Source organism: Oncorhynchus nerka, linkage group LG2 (genome assembly GCF_034236695.1).
Source record: "Oncorhynchus nerka isolate Pitt River linkage group LG2, Oner_Uvic_2.0, whole genome shotgun sequence".
Lineage (NCBI taxonomy): Eukaryota > Metazoa > Chordata > Actinopteri > Salmoniformes > Salmonidae > Oncorhynchus > Oncorhynchus nerka.
This window is the reverse complement of record NC_088397.1, coordinates 81,530,964-81,549,716: the sequence shown is the minus strand read 5'-3', so window position 1 is coordinate 81,549,716 and position 18,753 is coordinate 81,530,964. Positions and strand designations below refer to the sequence as shown.

General features: G+C 45.5%; 1 protein-coding gene across 1 annotated transcript in view; it reads left to right on the top strand.

The window, feature by feature from the left end:
* Positions 1 to 18,753, top strand: part of LOC115120658 (plexin-A1-like) — a 409,850-nt gene that overhangs the window by 309,693 nt on the left and 81,404 nt on the right. The window contains exons 13-15 of the mRNA XM_065003449.1: positions 11,445 to 11,596; positions 14,640 to 14,763; positions 14,920 to 15,056. Coding sequence (XP_064859521.1) covers positions 11,445 to 11,596; positions 14,640 to 14,763; positions 14,920 to 15,056 — 413 coding nt within the window. The remainder of the gene's footprint in view (positions 1 to 11,444; positions 11,597 to 14,639; positions 14,764 to 14,919; positions 15,057 to 18,753) is intronic.

The following is an 18,753-nucleotide window of genomic DNA, read 5'->3' as shown; positions in this document are numbered from 1 at the left end:
CCACACCACCTCTGACCTTATTGCTTAAATAAGTCACTCTGGGCCTTGCACCAATGAGAGAAGTTACACTTTGTCTCCTGCCGATGCTTTGAACTTTGGCACAAATGGTGTGAGAGCAACTCTGAGACACTGGTGCAGGTGTTCATTGATGAGCTTGGTAAGGTATGTAGTTTTAATACAGTTAATTGTGGAGATGGCTAATTCACAGCTAATTTTACAGTGCCTTTGGAAAATATTCAGACCCCTTTACCTTTTCCACATTTTGTTACGTTACAGCCTTATTCTAAAATATATTAAATTGTTTGTTTTTCCCTCATCAATCTACACACAATACCCTATAATGACAAAGCAGAAACAGGTTTTTAGAAGTTTTTGCTAATAAAAATGTTTAAATAATGGAAATATCACATTTACATAAGTATTCAGACCCTTTACTCAGTACTTTGTTGAAGCACCTTTGGCACCGATTACAGCATCGAGTCTTCTTGGGTATGACGCTACAAGCTTGGCACACCTGTATTTGGGGAATTTCACTCAAGTTCTGTTAGGTTGGATGGGCGCGATGCTGCACAGCTATTTGCAGGTCTCTCCAGAGATGTCCGATTGGGTTCCGGGCTCTGGCTGGGCGACTCAAGGACAGTCAGAGACTTGTCCCAAAGTCACTCCTGGATTGTCTTGGCTGTGTGCTTAGGGCCGTTGTCCTGTTGAAAGGTAAACCTTCACCCCAGTCTGAGGTCCTGAGCTCCCTGGAACAGGTTTTCGTCAAGGATCTCTCTGTACTTTTCTCCGTTCATCTTTCCCTTAATCCTAGTCTCCCAGTCCCTGCTGCTGAAAAACATCTCCACAGCATGATGCTGCCAGGTTTCCCCAGACGTGACGCTTGGCATTCAGGCCAAATAATTTCATCAGTTTCATCAGACCAGAAAATCTTTAAGTGCCTTTTGGCAAACTTCAAGCGGGCTGTCATGTGCCTTTTACTGAGGAGTGGCTTTCGTCTGGCCACTCTACCATAAAGGCCTGATTGGTGGAGTGCTGCAGAGATGGTTGTCCTTCTGGAAGGTTCTCCCATCTCCACAGATGAACTCTAGACTCTGTCAGAGTGACCATCGGGTTCTTGGTCACCTCCCTGACCAAGGCCCTTCTCCCCCGATTGCTCAGTATGGCTGGGCGCCCAGCTCTAGGAAGAGTCTTTGAGGTTCCCAACTTCCATTTAAGAATGATGGAGGTCACTGTATTCTTGGGGATCTTCATTGCTGCAAATTTTTATGGTACCCTTCCCCAGACCTGTGCCTCGACACAATCCTGTCTCGGAGCTCTACGGTCAATTTTCTTTGACCTCATGGCCTGTTTTTTTCTTCTCTGACATGCACTGTCAACTGTGGGACCTTATGAATACAGGTGTGTGCAATTTACAAATCATGTCCAATTAATTGAATTTACCACAGGTGGACTCATCTTAAGGATAATCAATGGAAACAGGATCCACCTGAGCTATATTTCGAGTCTCGTAGCAAAGGGTCTGAATAATTACGTAAGTAAGGTGCTTCTGCTTTTTATGTAATATATTTGCAATAATTTCAAAAAACGTATGTTCGCTTTGTCATTATGGTGTATTGTGTGGAGATTGCTGAGTAAAATGTTTTAAATAATGTACAAAATAATAAATAACAAAATGTGGAAAAAGGCAAGGGGACTGAATGCTTTATGTGGAGCCAAACATGGCCTGGATGTATAGCGCCAGTGTCTTGGGAACAGGGACATCAGCTGCAGCACCATCTTTCCCCGGAAAGTAAAAGGTTCGCAATCACCAGCCTGCTCCTTCAAAGTCACATGTTCTTGCTGCTCAATCAACTCCATTTGCAGTGATGTAACATCTACCCATCTGAAGATCTGTTTTGCTTCTTCTGACAACTTTGTCACATTTGTGACCAAGGTGGTGTTCTGGATGAGCAGCAGCTGTTCTCTTCCCACAGTGAAGTCATCAAAGAGAGCCTTGAAGTTATCCATCAGCTTCTGGATGAAATCAACATGGTTGGGAACATCTTTTCCTCCCTGGTTTTGCACCAGAAGATTGGAGAAGTGGACAAGTTCTCCCTGGAGATCATTCTTGAAAAGCTCCAATTTCTGTTGGAAAGCCTGGACTGCTGTTATCATATCACACACTGTGTCGTCCCGTCCCTGCAGATTAACATTCAGTTGATTAAGGTGTGATGCAATGTCTGTCAAAAATGCAACTGTTTCCCTTTTCTCCTCATCTTCCAAAAACTCAGAAACCTGAGTTGCCTTGTCACTCTTTTGCTCTGATAAGAAAGCTTTGATTTCCTCCTGAATGGCCCAAAAGCGTTCCAAAGCCACCTGACGTTGTAGGGGGTTATCAAAACTGGCATTGGCCTCTGTCAGAATGCCTCATAGCAGGCGGTGTTGTAGTGATGTTGCTCTCAAAAAGTTGATCAGTTTCATCATCATTGTCATGACCTCATAGTACTTTTTTCCCCGACTGGCACACAGGACAGACTGATGGATGATGCAGTGATATGATGTCAGGTCAGGGTGGTTGTCTTTCAAACGTGCAACCAGTCCCCTCCCTCTTCCTGTCATGGCTGGAGCTCCATTTGTGGTGATGGAGACCTCTGACTTCAGATCTCTCCCCGTCTGTCAGCATCCCTTTGATGACCTCATGGATATCTTATCCCCGTGTGTCTGCTTCTAGATTTGTAAAGACCAATAGCTCCTCACATATAGATTTTCCTACTGTATTATTGATTGTATGTTTGTTTATTCCATGTGTAACTCTGTGTTGTTGTATGTGTCGAACTGCTTTGCTTTACCTTGGTCAGGTCGCAAATGAGAACTTGTTCTCAACTTGCCTACCTGGTTAAAATAAGGTGAAATAAATAAAAACATAATTCCTTTTTTGTTTTGTTACAGACACCAGAAGCTGTGCATTATCAGTGTTATCTGTTGATTCATGAAGTTACATTTATTTATTTTTACCATTATTTAACTAGGCAAGTCAGTTAAGAACATTCTTATTTTCAATGACGGCCTAGGAACATTGGGTTAACTGTCTAGTTCAGGGGCAGAATGACGGATTTGACCTTGTCAGCTCGGGGATTCGATCTTGCAACCTTTCGGTTACTAGTCCAACGCTCTAACCACTAGGCGACCTATTATCTTCAGCTAATTTTCCAGTTGTCCTCATTGCTGTGGAATCTGACAGTGGGATCTGGTTGATCATTTCCCTGAGCTCATCTTTTTGTTTACTTTCAAGCAAAGTGTCGGCAATTTCACACATGCATCCTTTAACCATCTCAGCGTCTTTAAATGTATTTTTTGTGTGTGTTTTCCCCAAACCCAAGATTTCCTCAATGAACACTCCATTGCACTTTGTTGGGTTGTCAGAGAATTGACAAGGACTTTTTGAGCTTCAAGTTCCTTGGCGTCCACATCACCAACAAACTAATATGGTCCAAGCACACCAAGACAGTCATGAAGAGGGCACGACAAAACCTACCTCAAAAGAGTGAAAAGATTTGGCATGGGTCCTCAGATCCTCAAAAGGTTTTACAGCTGCACCACTGCTTGGTATGGCAACTGCTCGGCCTCCGACCGCAAGGCACTACAGAGGGTGGTGCGTACCCCCCAGTACATCACTGGGGCCAAGCTTCCTTGCCATCCAGGACCTCTGTTCCAAGATGGCGTAGCAGTCGGACGTGTGTTTTGTCTTGTCCTGTCCTGTATAGTGTAAATATAGTTTTTCCTCGTTTTTTTTCTGTATATATTTCGTACATATTTTAATCTCACTTTCCAACTACAGGCTGAATATACTCTCCTGCAACCCGCATCACCCAATGTGGTACGGATCTGCTTTTTCTATACTTTAGAATCGGAACCCTCATCAGAAGCTAGCCAGCTTACTAGCTAGTAGCTAGCCACTGCTAGCGGTCTTCAACGCTAACTAGGACACCAGCGCGACATCTACCCAAAGCATATCAGACGGCTTTTTCTCTACCACATCTCCGGATTCCTACCGCAAGCTCTGAACCTTTACACCGGATCATCGCAACTAGCTAGCTGCAATCCGAGTGGCTACTCCTGGCTAACGTCTCTGTCCCAGAGCAAGCACCAGTTAGCCCGGAGCTAGCCTCGAGCTAAGTCCATCTCCCGACTAACCGAAGAGGTCCAACAATACCTATTTTGCCAATTGGCCTGGACCCTCTACTGCCGACACGGAGCCCCGCCGATCCATCACGACTGGTCCGCCGACATAATCGTCCGAGGGGGTTTCAACAGGCTTTTCCGCTGCGACATCGCCAAAGATCCATCTGCTGGCCAAGGCCCGCGAGCTTTCTGAATCGCTGTATCTCCAGCTCACCGCATGAAGAGGAATAAACAGACTCACCCCATCGCGACGTCCCCCAAAGGTTTACTCTCTAGCCCTCGCTATCTCCCTGCTTGCTAATTCGGCCTGCTAACGGCTAGCTTGTCAAGCTCCGGTCCGCTAACTGCTACATTGTCTAGCTCGGGCCTACGAACTGTTAGCCTGTTAGCACAGGCCTGCTAACCGTCTGAACCACCGCGTCCCAATCACTCTCTGACCCCATTTACTTTCTATCTCTTTTTGATTTTTAATTTGTTTATACCTTCCGGAAACCTGCCTCACCCAATGTGATATGGAATCGCTATTACTTTTACTCTTATTTTTATTTTTATGACACACTCAAGAACCTCCAGACGCTAACCAGCTAACTAGCTACAAGCTATTTAGTCATTGTTAGTTTTTTAAAAACCTGGATAACACTCGCCAGCCCAGCCTCCCTGCCCATCCACCGCTGCCCCCTGGACACTGATCTCTTGGCTACATAGCTGACGCACGCTGGACTGTCCATTAATCACGGTACTCCTTTCTGCTTGTTTGTCTTACCTGTCGGCCCCGTTGCCTAGTCAACGCCATTTTACCTGCTGTTTGTTGTGCTAGCGGATTAGCCTCGCCTACTGTTTTTAGCTAGCTTTCCAAATTCAACACCTGTGATTACTGTATGCCTCGCTGTATGGCTCTCTCAGATGTCAATATGCCTTGTATACTGTTGTTCAGGTTAGTTATCATTGTTTTAGTTCACAATGGAGCCCCTAGACCCACTCTGCATACCCCTGTTACCTCCTTTGTCCCACCTCCCACACATGCGGTGACCTCACCCATTACAACCAGCATGTCCAGAGATACAACCTCTCTCATCATCACCCAGTGCCTGGGCCTACCTCCGCTGTACCCGCACCCCACCATACCCCTGTCTGCGCATTATGCCCTGAATATATTCTACCATGCCCAGAAACCTGCTCCTCTTATCCTCTGCCCCCAACGCTCTAGGCGACCAGTTTTGATAGCCTTTAGCCGCACCCTCATACTACTCCTTCTCTGTTCCGCGGGTGATGTGGAGGTAAACCCAGGCCCTGCATGTCCCCAGGTACCCTCATTTGTTGACTTCTGTGATCGAAAAAGCCTTGGTTTTATGCATGTCAACATCAGAAGCCTCCTCCCCAAGTTTGTTTTACTCACTGCTTCAGCACACTCTGCTAACCCTGATGTCCTTGCCGTGTCTGAATCCTGGCTCAGGAAGGCCACCAAAAATTCAGAGATTTCCATACCCAACTATAACATCTTCCGTCAAAATAGAACTGCCAAATGGGGCAGAGTTGCAGTCTACTGCAGAGATAGCCTGCAAAGTAATGTCATACTTTCCAGGTCCATACCCAAACAGTTCGAACTACTAATTTTGAAAATTACCCTCTCCAGAAATAAGTCTCTCACTGTTGCCGCCTGCTACCGACCACCCTCAGCTCCCAGCTGTGCCCTGGGACACCATTTGTGAATTGATCGCCCCCCATCTAGCTTCAGAGTTTGTTCTGTTAGGTGACCTAAACTGGGATATGCTTAACACCCCGGCAGTCCTACAATGTAAGCTAGATGCCCTCAATCTCACTGAAATCATCAAGGAACCCACCAGGTACAACCCTAACTCTGTAAACAAGGGCACCCTCATAGACGTCATCCTGACCAACTGGCCCTCCAAATACACCTCCGTTGTCTTCAACCAGGATCTCAGCGATCACTGCCTCATTGCCTGTATCCGCCACGGAGCCGCAGTCAAAAGACCACACCTCATCACTGTCAAACGCTCCCTAAAACACTTCTGTGAGCAGGCCTTTCTAATCGACCTGGCCCGGGTATCCTGGAAGGACATTGACCTCATCCCGTCAGTTGAGGATGCCTGGTCATTCTTTAAAAGTAACTTCCTCACCATTTTAGATAAGCATGCTCCGTTCAAAAAATGCAGAACCAAGAACAGATACAGCCCTTGGTTCACTCCAGACCTGACTGCCCTCGACCAGCACAAAAACATCCTGTGGCGGACTGCAATAGCATCGAATAGCCCCCGTGATATGCAACTGTTCAGGGAAGTCAGGAACCAATACACGCAGTCAGTCAGGAAAGCTAAGGCCAGCTTCTTCAGGCAGAAGTTTGCATCCTGTAGCTCCAACTCCAAAAAGTTCTGGGACACTGTGAAGTCCATGGAGAACAAGAGCACCTCCTCCCAGCTGCCCACTGCACTGAGGCTAGGTAACACGGTCTCCACCGATAAATCCACGATTATCGAAAGCTTCAATAAGCACTTCTCAACGGCTGGCCATGCCTTCCGCCTGGCTACTCCAACCTCGGCCAACAGCTCCGCCCCCCGCAGCTCCTCGCCCAAGCCTCTCCAGGTTCTCCTTTACCCAAATCCAGATAACAGATGTTCTGAAAGAGCTGCAAAACCTAGACCCGTACAAATCAGCTGGGCTTGACAATCTGGACCCTCTATTTCTGAAACTATCTGCCGCCATTGTCGCAACCCCTATTACCAGCCTGTTCAACCTCTCTTTCATATCGTCTGAGATCCCCAAGGATTGAAAGCTGCCGCAGTCATCCCCCTCTTCAAAGGGGGAGACACCCTGGACCCAAACTGCTATAGACCTATATCCATCCTGCCCTGCCTATCTAAGGTCTTCGAAAGCCAAGTCAACAAACAGGTCACTGACCATCTCGAATCCCACCGTACCTTCTCCGCTGTGCAATCTGGTTTCCGAGCCGGTCACGGGTGCACCTCAGCCACGCTCAAGGTACTAAACGATATCATAACCGCCATCGATAAAAGACAGTACTGTGCAGCCGTCTTCATCGACCTCGCCAAGGCTTTCGACTCTGTCAATCACCATATTCTTATCGGCAGACTCAATAGCCTCGGTTTCTCGGATGACTGCCTTGCCTGGTTCATCAATTACTTTGCAGACAGAGTTCAGTGTGTCAAATCGGAGGGCATGCTGTCCGGTCCTCTGGCAGTCTCTATGGGGGTGCCACAGGGTTCAATTCTCGGGCCGACTCTTTTCTCTGTATATATCAATGATGTTGCTCTTGCTGCGGGCGATTCCCTGATCCACCTCTACGCAGACGACACCATTCTATATACTTTCGGCCCATCATTGGACACTGTGCTATCTAACCTCCAAACGAGCTTCAATGCCATACAGCACTCCTTCCGTGGCCTCCAACTGCTCTTAAACGCGAGTAAAACCAAATGCATGCTTTTCAACCGATCGCTGCCTGCACCCGCATGCCCGACTAGCATCACCACACTGGATGGTTCCGACCTTGAATATGTGGACATAAGTACCTAGGTGTCTGGCTAGACTGCAAACTCTCCTTCCAGACTCACATCAAACATCTCCAATCCAAAATCAAATCAAGAGTCGGCTTTCTATTCCGCAACCAAGCCTCCTTCACCCACGCCGCCAAGCTTACCCTAGTAAAACTGACTATCCTACCGATCCTCGACTTCGGCGATGTCATCTACAAAATGGCTTCCAACACTCTACTCAGCAAACTGGATGCAGTCTATCACAGTGCCATCCGTTTTGTCACCAAAGCACCTTATACCACCCACCACTGCGACTTGTATGCTCTAGTCGGCTGGCCCTCGCTACATATTCGTCGCCAGACCCACTGGCTCCAGGTCATCTACAAGTCCATGCTAGGTAAAGCTCCGCCTTATCTCAGTTCACTGGTCACGATGGCAACACCCATCCGTAGCACGCGCTCCAGCAGGTGTATCTCACTGATCATCCCTAAAGCCAACACCTCATTTGGCCGCCTTTCGTTCCAGTACTCTGCTGCCTGTGACTGGAACGAACTGCAAAAATCGCTGAAGTTGGAGACTTTTTATCTCCCTCACCAACTTCAAACATCAGCTATCCGAGCAGCTAACCGATCGCTGCAGCTGTACATAGTCTATTGGTAAATAGCCCACCCATTTTCACCTACCTCATTCCCATACTGTTTTTATACTGTTTTTTTTTTTTTTTTTTTTTTTTTTTTTTTACTTTTCTGCTCTTTTGCACACCAATATCTCTACCTGTACATGACCATCTGATCATTTATCACTCCAGTGTTAATCTGCAAAATTGTATTATTTGCCTACCTCCTCATGCCTTTTGCACACATTGTATATAGACTGCCCATTTTTTTTTCTACTGTGTTACTGACTTGTTAATTGTTTACTCCATGTGTAACTCTGTGTTGTCTGTTCACACTGCTATGCTTTATCTTGGCCAGGTCGCAGTTGCAAATGAGAACTTGTTCTCAACTAGCCTACCTGGTTAAATAAAGGTGAAATAAAAAAAAAAATAAAAAAGGCACTAAAAATTGGCAGACTCCAGCCACCCTAGTCATAGACTGTTCTCTCTGCTACCGCACGGCAAGCGATACCGGAGCGCCAAGTTTAGGTCCAAGAGGCTCCTAAATAGATTCTACCCCCAAGCCATAAGATTCCTGAACAGCTATTCAAATGGCTACCCAGACTATTTGCATTGCCCCCCCCCCCCCCCCCGGAACGTTGCTGCTACTCCGTTATTATCTATGCATAATCACTTTAGTAACTCAGAGCTTGTAAGTAAGCATTTCACTGTAAGGTTGTATTCGGCGCATGAGACAAATAAAATTGTATTTGACTTTGTTGGAACTCTCATATTGGGATTTGAGTTGGTTTATCTTGTTTTTCTGAGTTGACCCTTGTTCAGGGGATACGTCTGATCAAATGTACTATGCCTGGTGTCATCATGGCGCTTAACATTGGCACTTTTCACAAGCTACTGACTCGCTGCAAATCAGGCACATTGGTTTTGTGCTAGTTGTGGGGAGAATGAATCAATACTGTTTGTCTATACTGTCCACTGTCTTTGAATATACGGTTTTCAGAGTCAACGTTTATTCTTTTTTAAGAAGCCATATTAACAAAGATACTGGCAACTTAGCACCTGTCTGTGATAACAGTTGAACCGCTGTCAAATCTTTCTGCCTGCTTGTCCCAAGGTTCCACAGAGGATATTTGGATTGACACGATTGGGTGAGATGCGGCCTCTTGTATTTGCATATAACCACGCAATTGGATTAGACAGGGCACTAGTAGAGGTGGGCGTTGCTTTAAGAGAGCATGATAAAAAGAGGTTGCTGAGTTAGAGACCGCTGTGCCAGGTAGATTTTTTTTTAAGCTGTCTAAAAATAATTGGACTTTTATATAACAAAATGTGATGTTGTCCAGATTGACCCTTCTCTGAGTTTGGAATTGGCCTGCCAGTTGAATTTGGCTGCTGTATTCTAATAATGTTAGTGTGACCTGCTGTGCTCCAATACGGGGAGGTGTGTGTGTGTGTGCGTGTACACGTGCACACATGCATGTGTAAAGGTCTGTCTGTCTCCATGCATGTCTATGTGGATTGAGAGAGCGAAGGACATGAATGCTTGTGAGAGTGCTCACCTCATGTGTGTGTACACACACACACACACACACACACACACACACACACACCGACTTTGTCCCGCCGGGGGTCAAAATGTCACCTCAGCGACCAGCAGTTGTAGAGGGGGTGAGCGAATAACAGTGAATAACCAGGGTGGGTGGGTCAGACAAATGGATGTTACCCTCAGCATTAATCTAATTAACGCAGGTCTTAATCATGCTAGATGAATGATATAGACGGGACTATTGTCTGTACAGGTCCAGATAAATAGTCCTCTGATTAGTACAGGGCAGCTGTGGGCAGCCATTACTGTGAGCACCTCTTAAAGCACCCTCAGGATCATTCACTAAAGAAAATGGGTCATACCCTGAACTCCTTCTAATAGCATTTAGCAGATGAATAGTGAGACTTGAAAGACTGGTCAGCTGGTGTTTTGATAAAGGGGCTGTTTGGGTGGAGGGGTGTATTAACACAGCTGTGTTGAAAATCACTGCTAAAAGTAAAGCTCATTTGTGGGAGCTGCGAACGGTGTGTGAACATGACCAACATAAACATGCACCTGTGGCAATATGTTGGATGGGCGAGTTCATGACTTTGGAAATTAACCTTTTGAATCCAATATCAAGATCTGTCTCTGTTAAATGTCAATGCAATGGTGCTTTTTTATACACACATATTGTCAAAACCAGACTGAATGGTGCAGGGACCTAGGTTTGAGTCCTATAATGATAATACTACTAGCTTATAACAGTAATAGACATAGACTGTTCTCTCTGCTTTCTCACGGTAAGCAGTACAGGTGCATCAAGCCTGACACCAACAGGCTCCTGAACAGCTTCTAACAGAATGGCTATCTGAGTTGACCCTTGTATTTTATTTATATTTATAGTCTTTATGCACACTCACAGGACTCTACACACTCCCGCACACTGACACGCCAACACACTCACAGGACTCTACACACTCCCGCACACTGACACGCCAACACACTCACAGGACTCTACACACTCCCCCGCACACTGACACGCCAACACACTCACAGGACTCTTACACACTCCCGCACACTGACACGCCAACACACTCACAGGACTCTACACACTCCTGCACACTGACACGCCAACACACTCACAGGACTCTACACACTCCTGCACACTGACACGCCAACACACTCACAGGACTCTACACACTCCTGCACACTGACACGCCAACACACTCACAGGACTCTACACACTCCTGCACACTGACACGCCAACACACTCACAACATGCGCACCCATTTATACTGACTCGACACACACGCACTCACATACAATCATCATATACGCTGTAGCCACTCTATTTATCATGCATCACAATGCCTAGTCACCTTAGCACAACACATGTCTACCTCCATCACTCCAGTATCTCTGCACATTGTAAATATGGTATTGGAACTGACCCTGTATATAGCTTGTTCTTCTTATTTTTATTTATTGTGTGCCTTGTTATTTTTAGTGTTATATTGATATTGGTTACTGCATTGTTGGATTTGGAGTTTGCAATAAATTCATTTCACTGTATTTGTGCGGGTGAAATTAAAACTAGAAACTCAGGTCTGTCCTCACTCCTCTCCAGTTGTCTCCAGAGACGGGTCCCAGACAGGGTGGAACCATGCTGACCATCACGGGGGAGAACCTGGGTCTGCAGTTCAAGGACATCCAGACGGGGGTCCGCATTGGCAAGGTGGCCTGCACCCCCATGGAGGCAGAGTACATCAGCGCTGAACAGTCAGTGACTATTAGTCTCTTTGTACTCCTTCCTCTGTTTTGATGCCTTATTCCATCTCTTTATCTCTCTGTCGGTATGCATGTCTACCCTCCCTCCAACTGTTAGCCCTATTTTCTATCTACCCATCTCACTTTCTTCTCTTTCATCTCTTTGTCTCAGTCCACAAATGCCCTAGTCTCTTACTTCCTGGCATCCTAGAATACTTGTCTGGCTCACTAAGAGATACAGATCATGCACAAACACCTTTTCAACCGTATTCAAATCACGCCGACGTCATAAATTCTCACTGACTCATGGTGAGAGTGTATGATGCTTATATGAAGGACCTTAGTGTTTAGAAGCGTAAATGACTTAAGGAAAGCTGCATTTCCCCAAGCACCACAAGGTGCCAACAAACAAAAACACTTTGCATCACTGTCATCGGTACTGACAAATATCCTACAATCATAAAAGTGGATGGATATTTCTGATTTGCTTTATTTGCTGTACTTAAACATATTTGGACCCTACTGTATATGAAGATAGTTGTTTCAAGGATACTTGTGTTTGTTTCAACCCTGCTGTCACCTCCAAACGTGAGGGGCTAACGCTTGACCCCCGTCTTTTCGGGGGTCACGGCAGTGGTCCGCACTCTCAACCAGTCAGGCTGATTTAAAGGCATTTTCCCCATATGGAGCGACTCGGAAGTGACTGCTCGTGTCATCTCTGTGAACTTGTCAGAGCCGTAACGGAGGAGGCAGGTTACGGCAATGAGCACAAAGGTTAGGGTTAACTGGCATGTGCAGTGTGGAGATTGGAGAAGGTCGTCACGGATTCAGGTCTGGTCAAGCTCAGCCCACACGCTCTCACAAAGGAGTAGATGCGCAAACACACGTGCGAACACACATGTCCTCCGACAGTAAGTTGTGTGCATACAGCACATGCAAATAGAGTATACACACATAATAATACATCTGTACATGGTCAGATTATTTTCTCACACTCACATACATTATATCATTCTGTCTCTCCTTCTGTTATTTGGTTCCAATTTGTCTACCTGATATTCCTCTTATCATCACTGTGATGATGCCAGTGAAAATGGCTCCATTTACACAATCATCTCCTAAAAACTCTCCTCACTCTAATCGTTGTCCCTGCCTGCGTGAGACCAAACAAATAATTGCATCGGAACGCGGACGTCATCGCCACGGCGATGGAGAGCGGTTGCCGTGGCCACCTACAGCGAGGACAAAAGCAACGGAGTTAATAACTCATCGCAGGCGGATAAAGAGAGGGAAGGAGGGAGTGAGGGGGGCAGTAGAGAGATGGGAAGGATACGAGCTTGTTCAATTAATCACACCTCTCACTTAAATCCAGCTCTTTTCTCCTTCTCTCTCTCCCGGTCTCATTTTATGTGGCTAATTAACAGTCCAGAGTGTCTGAGGAGGGTAAAACATGAGGGCTCTGTGTGCGTGTGTGTTTGTGTATGCATGCATGCATCCGTGTATGTGTGTGCTCAATCCTCTGTGTGTGTGGTGTGTCCGCGCTGATTACACACATGCTAGCACATGTCTGTGTGTGTTCTCGCCCGCGGTGCCCAACACCTCAGACTCTCGTCCTCTGCCTGAATCATTTCTAAAATGAATTTTCATTTGGCAAGCCGCCGCCCAAGGCCAAACACAAGGCTTATGGGGTTATAATCTCCTCTAATACACTCATAGAGACTAGAGGTCGACTGATTCATCGGAATGGCCGATTAATTAGGACCGATTTCAAGTTTTCATAACAATCGGAAATCGGTATTTGTAACGACATGCCTCTCTCTCGTTGCACTCCACAAGGAGACTGCCTGTTACAAGAATGCAGTAAGCCAAGGTAAGTTGCTAGCTAGCATTAAACTTATCTTCTAAAAACAATCAATCATAATCACTAGTAAACTACACATGGTTGATGATATTACTAGATATTATCTAGCGTGTCCTACGCTGCATATAATCTGACTGAGCATACAAGCATACAAGTATCTAAGTATCTGACTGAGCAGTGGTAGGCAGAAGCAGGCGCTTAAACATTCATTCAAACAGCACTTTCATGCATTTTGCCAGCAGCTCTTCGTTGTGCGTCAAGCACTGCGCTGTTTATGACTTCAAGCCTATCAACTCCCGAGATGAGGCTGGTGTAACCGAAGTGAAATGGCTAGCTAGTTAGCGCGCGCTAATAGCGTTTCAGACGTCACTCGCTCTGAGCCTTGGAGTGGTTGTTCCCCTTGCTCTGCATGGGTAACGCTGCTTCAATGGTGGCTGTTGTCGTTGTCGCTGGTTCGAGCCCACGAAGGAGCGAGGAGAGGGACGGAACCTATACAGTTACACTGGCAATACTAAAGTGCCTATAAGAACATCCAATAGTCAAAGGTTAATGAAATACAAATGGTATAGAGGGAAATAGTCCTATAATTCCTATAATAACTACAACTTAAAACTTATTGAATATTGAAGACTCATGTTAAAAGGAACCACCAGCTCTCATGTTCTGAGCGAGGAACTGACACGTTAGCTTTCTTACATAGCACATATTGCACTTTTACTTTCTTCGCCAACACTTTTGCATTATTTAAACCAAATTGAACATGTTTCATTATTTACTTGAGGCTAAATTAATTTTATTGATGTATTATATTGAGTTAAAATAAGTGTTCATTCAGTATTGTTGTAATTGTTATTATTACAAATAAAAAATATTTTAAAAAACTGCTTTTTTTGGTCCTCCAATAATCGGTATCGGCGTTGAAAAATCATAATCGGTCGACCTCTAACAGAGACACATTGAACCTCTCTCATATCGTACCTCTGTAGGTACCAGTGGATGTCATCATCACACACAGCATATCTATGGATATGTGCAGGGCTATTGCCACGTTCTATTGCTTGGTGACCCTTGGACTAATGCTATGGATATGTCAATGGCTATAATAAAATGTGTCTCTCTCTTTCTCTCTCTCTCTCTCTCTGTCTCTCTGTCTCTCTCTCTCTCTGTCTCTGTCTCTATCTGTCTCTGTCTCAGGATCGTGTGTAAGCTGGCTGATGCGACAGGTTACCGTGTGCTGGAGGCTCATGTGGAAGTATGTGTGAGGGACTGCACACACACCGACTACAAAGTCGTCTCACCCAAGGCCTTCACTTTTGTGGTAAGCTCTCATCATACCTGTGTTGAAATGTCCTTCTGTAAGGTTGTGTTCTTTCATCAATTGAAAAACAACAGTTGATCCCAGAACAACAGTTGATCCCAGAACAAATGAATTCCTATATCTGACGTCTTCTCTTGGTGTGTTCCTCTTCCCCAGTCTCCCTATTTCACACGGGTACAGCCCTCCAAGGGCCCCCTCTCGGGGGGAACTCGCATCACCATTGAGGGGAGCCACCTCAACGCTGGCAGCGCTGTGGCTGTCAAGATCGGCCTCCATCCCTGCCGCTTCGAGAGGTAAACTCTCACATCGGCCACTCATCTTGTCTTTGGGATGTTGTTTATTATTGATCAAATGAATGTGTTTAGTGCTGTATCGATATCTCTATAAGTTAACTGTTGTAAGTGGTCACAGTAACTGCGTTTATTTTGAGAATGACTATCTCTGCTACGGGCATGACCAACGTTCTATGGTTAATCCTCCATTGAAGAGCAACCCTAGAATTAGGGTTTCAAATACTCTCTATAGTAATCATGTTTGCCCGTTGCGCTACATGTTACGAGCTTGATAATTTCTCCAACGTTCGATGGGATATTCAGAGAAGCAGGAAAGGTGAGAAAACACGATACACAGAGGCTCTGTTCTCCTGCAGCGAGCGATCTCTGCTTTCATAGTCCGTCATGGTGAAACACACACACACCGTGAACTCGCAGGGTTCCTTGCACTCATATAAAGCCTCAAATGAACATATTATCAGATGGTCACGACCTCACAGAGAGGAGAATGCTTTGTTAACACATCTAAGAAGAGGGTTGTGGGCATAGAAAACGAAAAGAATGAAAACTGAATGAGAGAAGAACATGTGAGAAGACAATCAAATGTTCACAGCCCACATCAAACCACCCCACAAGACACTCATTTTATCTTCTCAGTCGCATTTCTTAATGAGGAAGAGGAAAACTCAGGCAAAATCAGCCAGTTCAGCCTCCCTTTAAAGACCCTGGAAATCCCCATACATATATCTTGCTACGCAGACTGTAGTTTCTTGGAACAATTAGCTTTAGATTTAATGTAAGCACTATCGGCATGATTGGTGGGTGGTATATAGACAGCCATATGTGACACGGTTTATACAAGGGGAATATATGCATGCTGCAATGACATCTGTTGATATGGGGAAACATGTTGAGCTTAAACCTTGACTAGCCCTGAAAAGACAGCTGCTGTATTTGGTATAGTATAGTATTCCAAATACTAGCGATACAAATGGATGGTGATAATATAATATGACAGGGTTAGGGTTAGTCATCTTGATCTGTTCTGCTACAGTCACACGAGGGCTCCTCTCAATAGTCAAAGGTAGCTTCCTCCCCTAATGTCCTTCATCTGCACTAATCTGAAAAAACAGGATAGGTGAAATCAAGGTAGATGCCCACTGGGAGGTTTGCTGCCACGTTGTCGAGTTCAGTCAAAGCCACATTGACATTATCCCTGGTAAAAAGCCAAACGTAACACAATATCTGCCAATTAAATTGCAGGAATATTGCTCCCAGCGTTTATCTATCACTCTGTATGTAGCCAGTTAGCAATGCTAATGATAACCGTCTTGCGGGTAGACGGACAACCCTCTAAATTAAATGTTAACTGCAAAGTAGGCTTACCTGACAGAACTATATAATGATTATTTGTATCAATTGGGTGGCGATTGTTTTGCAGACTTTGTCATGACATATGTTGCCGCAGTAGGCCTAACAGCAGAAACATCACGATACATCACTTTCTAGATGCTCAATTAAAGGGGAATTACATTAAAATATATATTTCAGACCTCAAAAATATTATTGATGTGTGTTTTAAGCATTGACATAGACTCAGAACATCCATTTTCATTGTTTCTCTATGAATAATTTTAATATTGCGAGTAAAAAATGGGGAAAAAATCCCAAACCAGGAAAAATAAAACAGAATTCAGGGAAATATAATTTTATGGGGCCACCTTTGTAGTTTATTAACCATTATTATACCAGGTATGTTAACAGAAAACGCATCTCTTGTACACCAAGGACCAGGGGAAGAGTTGCAGGGTAAAGGAGAAGAGAAAAATGTGCCGATTTGAAAGCTATGAAAAAAATAGTAGCTCGAGACAAGTTTCATTTTTTTCAAGTAGCTCTCATGCTCGAAAAGGTTGGTGACCCCCGCACTAGACTTTTGATATTTGAACAGAACATACATAGCATTGTCCTTTCAGACCCGCTCTAGCATAGTGATGTTCTTTGTCCCTAAAATAATGGATTTGAAAAGTGACCTGACTTTTCCACGTGTCCCTCACGCCCTAATGTTTTTTCTTTGTCTCAGAGTTCAACACGGCCGCTTTAATCAAAGTGCATTTACCCGAATCATTCAGCCACTCCCTCTGCAACCCCTTTCTTCCACTTTCTCTCTGTCTCTTTCTGTTTCTCTATTTCTGGCCCTCTCTTCTAACATTATTTTGTGCCGGCCTACAACAACCTTGTCAAAATACACTGCTCCAAAAAATAAAGGGAACACTTAAACAACACAATGTAACTCCAAGTCAATCACACTTCTGTGAAATCAAACTGTCCACTTAGGAAGCAACAATGATTGACAATAAATTGCACATGCTGTTGTGCAAATGGAATAGACAACAGGTGGAAATGATAGGCAATTAGCAAGACACCCCCAATAAAGGAGTGGTTCTGCAGGTGATAACCACAGACCACTTCTCAGTTCTTGGCTGATGTTTTGGTCAATTTTGAATGCTGGGGGTGCTTTCACTCTAGTGGTAGCATGAGACGGAGTCTACAACCCATACAAGTGGCTCAGGTAGTGCAGCTCATCCAGGATGGGACATCAATGCGAGCTGTGGCAAGAAGGTTTGCTGTGTCTGTCAGCGTAGTGTCCAGAACATGGAGGCGCTACCAGGAGACATGTCAGTACATCAGGAGACGTGGAGGAGGCCATAGGAGAGCAACAACCCATCAGCAGGACCGCTACCTCCGCCTTTGTGCAAGAAGGAGCAGGAGGAGCACTGCCAGAGTCCTGCAAAATGACCTCCAGCAGGCCACAAATGTGCATGTGTCTGCTCAAACGGTCAGAAACAGACTCCATGAGGGTGGTATGAGGGCCCGACATCCACAGGTGGGGGTTGTGCTTACAGCCCAACACCGTGCAGGACGTTTGGCATTTGCCAGAGAACACCAAGATTGGCAAATTCGCCACTGGCGCCCTGTGCTCTTCACAGATGAAAGCAGGTTCACACTGAGCACATGTGACAGTCTGGAGACGCTGTGGAGAACGTTCTGCTGCCTGCAACATCCTCCAGCGTGACCGGTTTGGCGGTGGGTCAGTCATGGTGTGGGGTGGCATTTCTTTGGGGGGCCGCACAGCACTCCATGTTCTCGCCAGAGGTAGCCTGACTGCCATTATGTACCGAGATGAGATCCTCAGAACCCTTGTGAGACCATATGCTGGTGCGGTTGGCCCTGGGTTCCTCCTAATGCAGGACAATGCTAGACCTCATGTGGCTGGAGTGTGTCAGCGGTTCCTGCAAGAGGAAGGCATTGATGCTATGGCCTGGCCCGACCGTTCCCCAGACCTGAATCCAATTGAGCACATCTGGGACATCATGTCTCGCTCCATCCACCAACGCCACGTTGCACCACAGACTGTCCAGGAGTTGGCGGATGCTTTAGTCCAGGTCTGGGAGGAGATCCCTCAGGAGACCATCTGCCACCTCATCAGGAGCATGCCCAGGCATTGTAGGGAGGTCATACAGGCACGTGGAGGCCACACACACTACTGAGCCTCATTTGGACTTGTTTTAAGGACATTACATCAAAGTTGGATCAGCCTGTAGTGTTGTTTTCCACTTTAATTTTGAGTGTGACTCCAAATCCAGACCTCCATGGGTTGATACATTTTATTTCCATTGATACGTTTTGTGTGATTTTGTTGTCAGCACTTTCAACTATG